The following is an 871-nucleotide window of genomic DNA, read 5'->3' on the forward strand; positions in this document are numbered from 1 at the left end:
GAGGTGATATTCCTTTTCACATTCCAAGTTTGCAGACAAATCTGGTGTTCTTTATGAACACTCTGACTAGCGCCTCTTTATGTATTACAACAGATGTAATAGTGTTTTATCAGCCCTAGCAGAATAAGTAAGTATGGTAGGCTGTTAACACCTTCGAGAATCCTCTGTGACTTGACCTGCTCTCACTGATGCCAGGCAGAAGGGAAGCTATTTAATACGGGGGAGAGAAAGCTGGTTTCTGTCTTTTGTGGACAAATTTTATTCCCTTAACTGACAAGGAGTGTAGAGTTACTATTCACAGCTGTAACAAGAAGAGTCCCTGAAAACTCCTTTCTGCAGTCGTATTTAGCCAACTTCTGACATCAATCACTGTTCTGCCAGATAATTTTTTGTCCATTTTACATGCAAAAGACTCGGGTTCCATCTGGAATAGCAGCAAATAGCTAATGTCCCACAAACGCCTTAACCTGACAACTGAATTCTGCCAGTCTCATACTTACCATGAAAGAAGAAGCTGGGCATCCATCAGCCCTGGCACAGGAGCATTAGCAGTGTCCAGTTCTGCCGTGCAGCCTGCACCCCACCGGGTTCTGATGTCAAAAGCCCAAAGTTCTGCTGTTTAACTAAAGCCACACTAGCGGACAGGGGAGACCAGCCGAGAAAGAAGGGAAGTGGGCAATCCAAGCAGGCTCTACCTGTTACCTGCTAAGGGCAATTTCAGCTGCCTGGACTAGGGATGCGCGTTTTGCCCGGCGGGAAGCAGCAGCTCCGACCGCGCCGTCGTCTGCGGCAGGACGGAGCCGACCTGAGCAACTCGGCGGGGAACCAGGGGCGGTGCGGGGCTCGGAGCAGTGCGGAGCTCCGGGCAGTG

The 871-nt window shown here is 49.7% G+C and overlaps 1 protein-coding gene across 1 annotated transcript in view; it reads left to right on the top strand.

Annotated features, from left to right (window-relative positions):
• Nucleotides 1–736: 736 nt before the first annotated feature.
• The window catches only part of SLC6A2 (solute carrier family 6 member 2), a 55,727-nt gene continuing 55,592 nt past the window's right edge, over nucleotides 737–871 (top strand). The window contains exon 1 of the mRNA XM_005422793.2: nucleotides 737–851. Within this exon, the coding sequence (XP_005422850.1) occupies nucleotides 737–851 (115 nt within the window). The remainder of the gene's footprint in view (nucleotides 852–871) is intronic.

This window comes from Geospiza fortis, unplaced genomic scaffold, assembly GCF_000277835.1.
Source record: "Geospiza fortis unplaced genomic scaffold, GeoFor_1.0 scaffold97, whole genome shotgun sequence".
NCBI lineage: Eukaryota > Metazoa > Chordata > Aves > Passeriformes > Thraupidae > Geospiza > Geospiza fortis.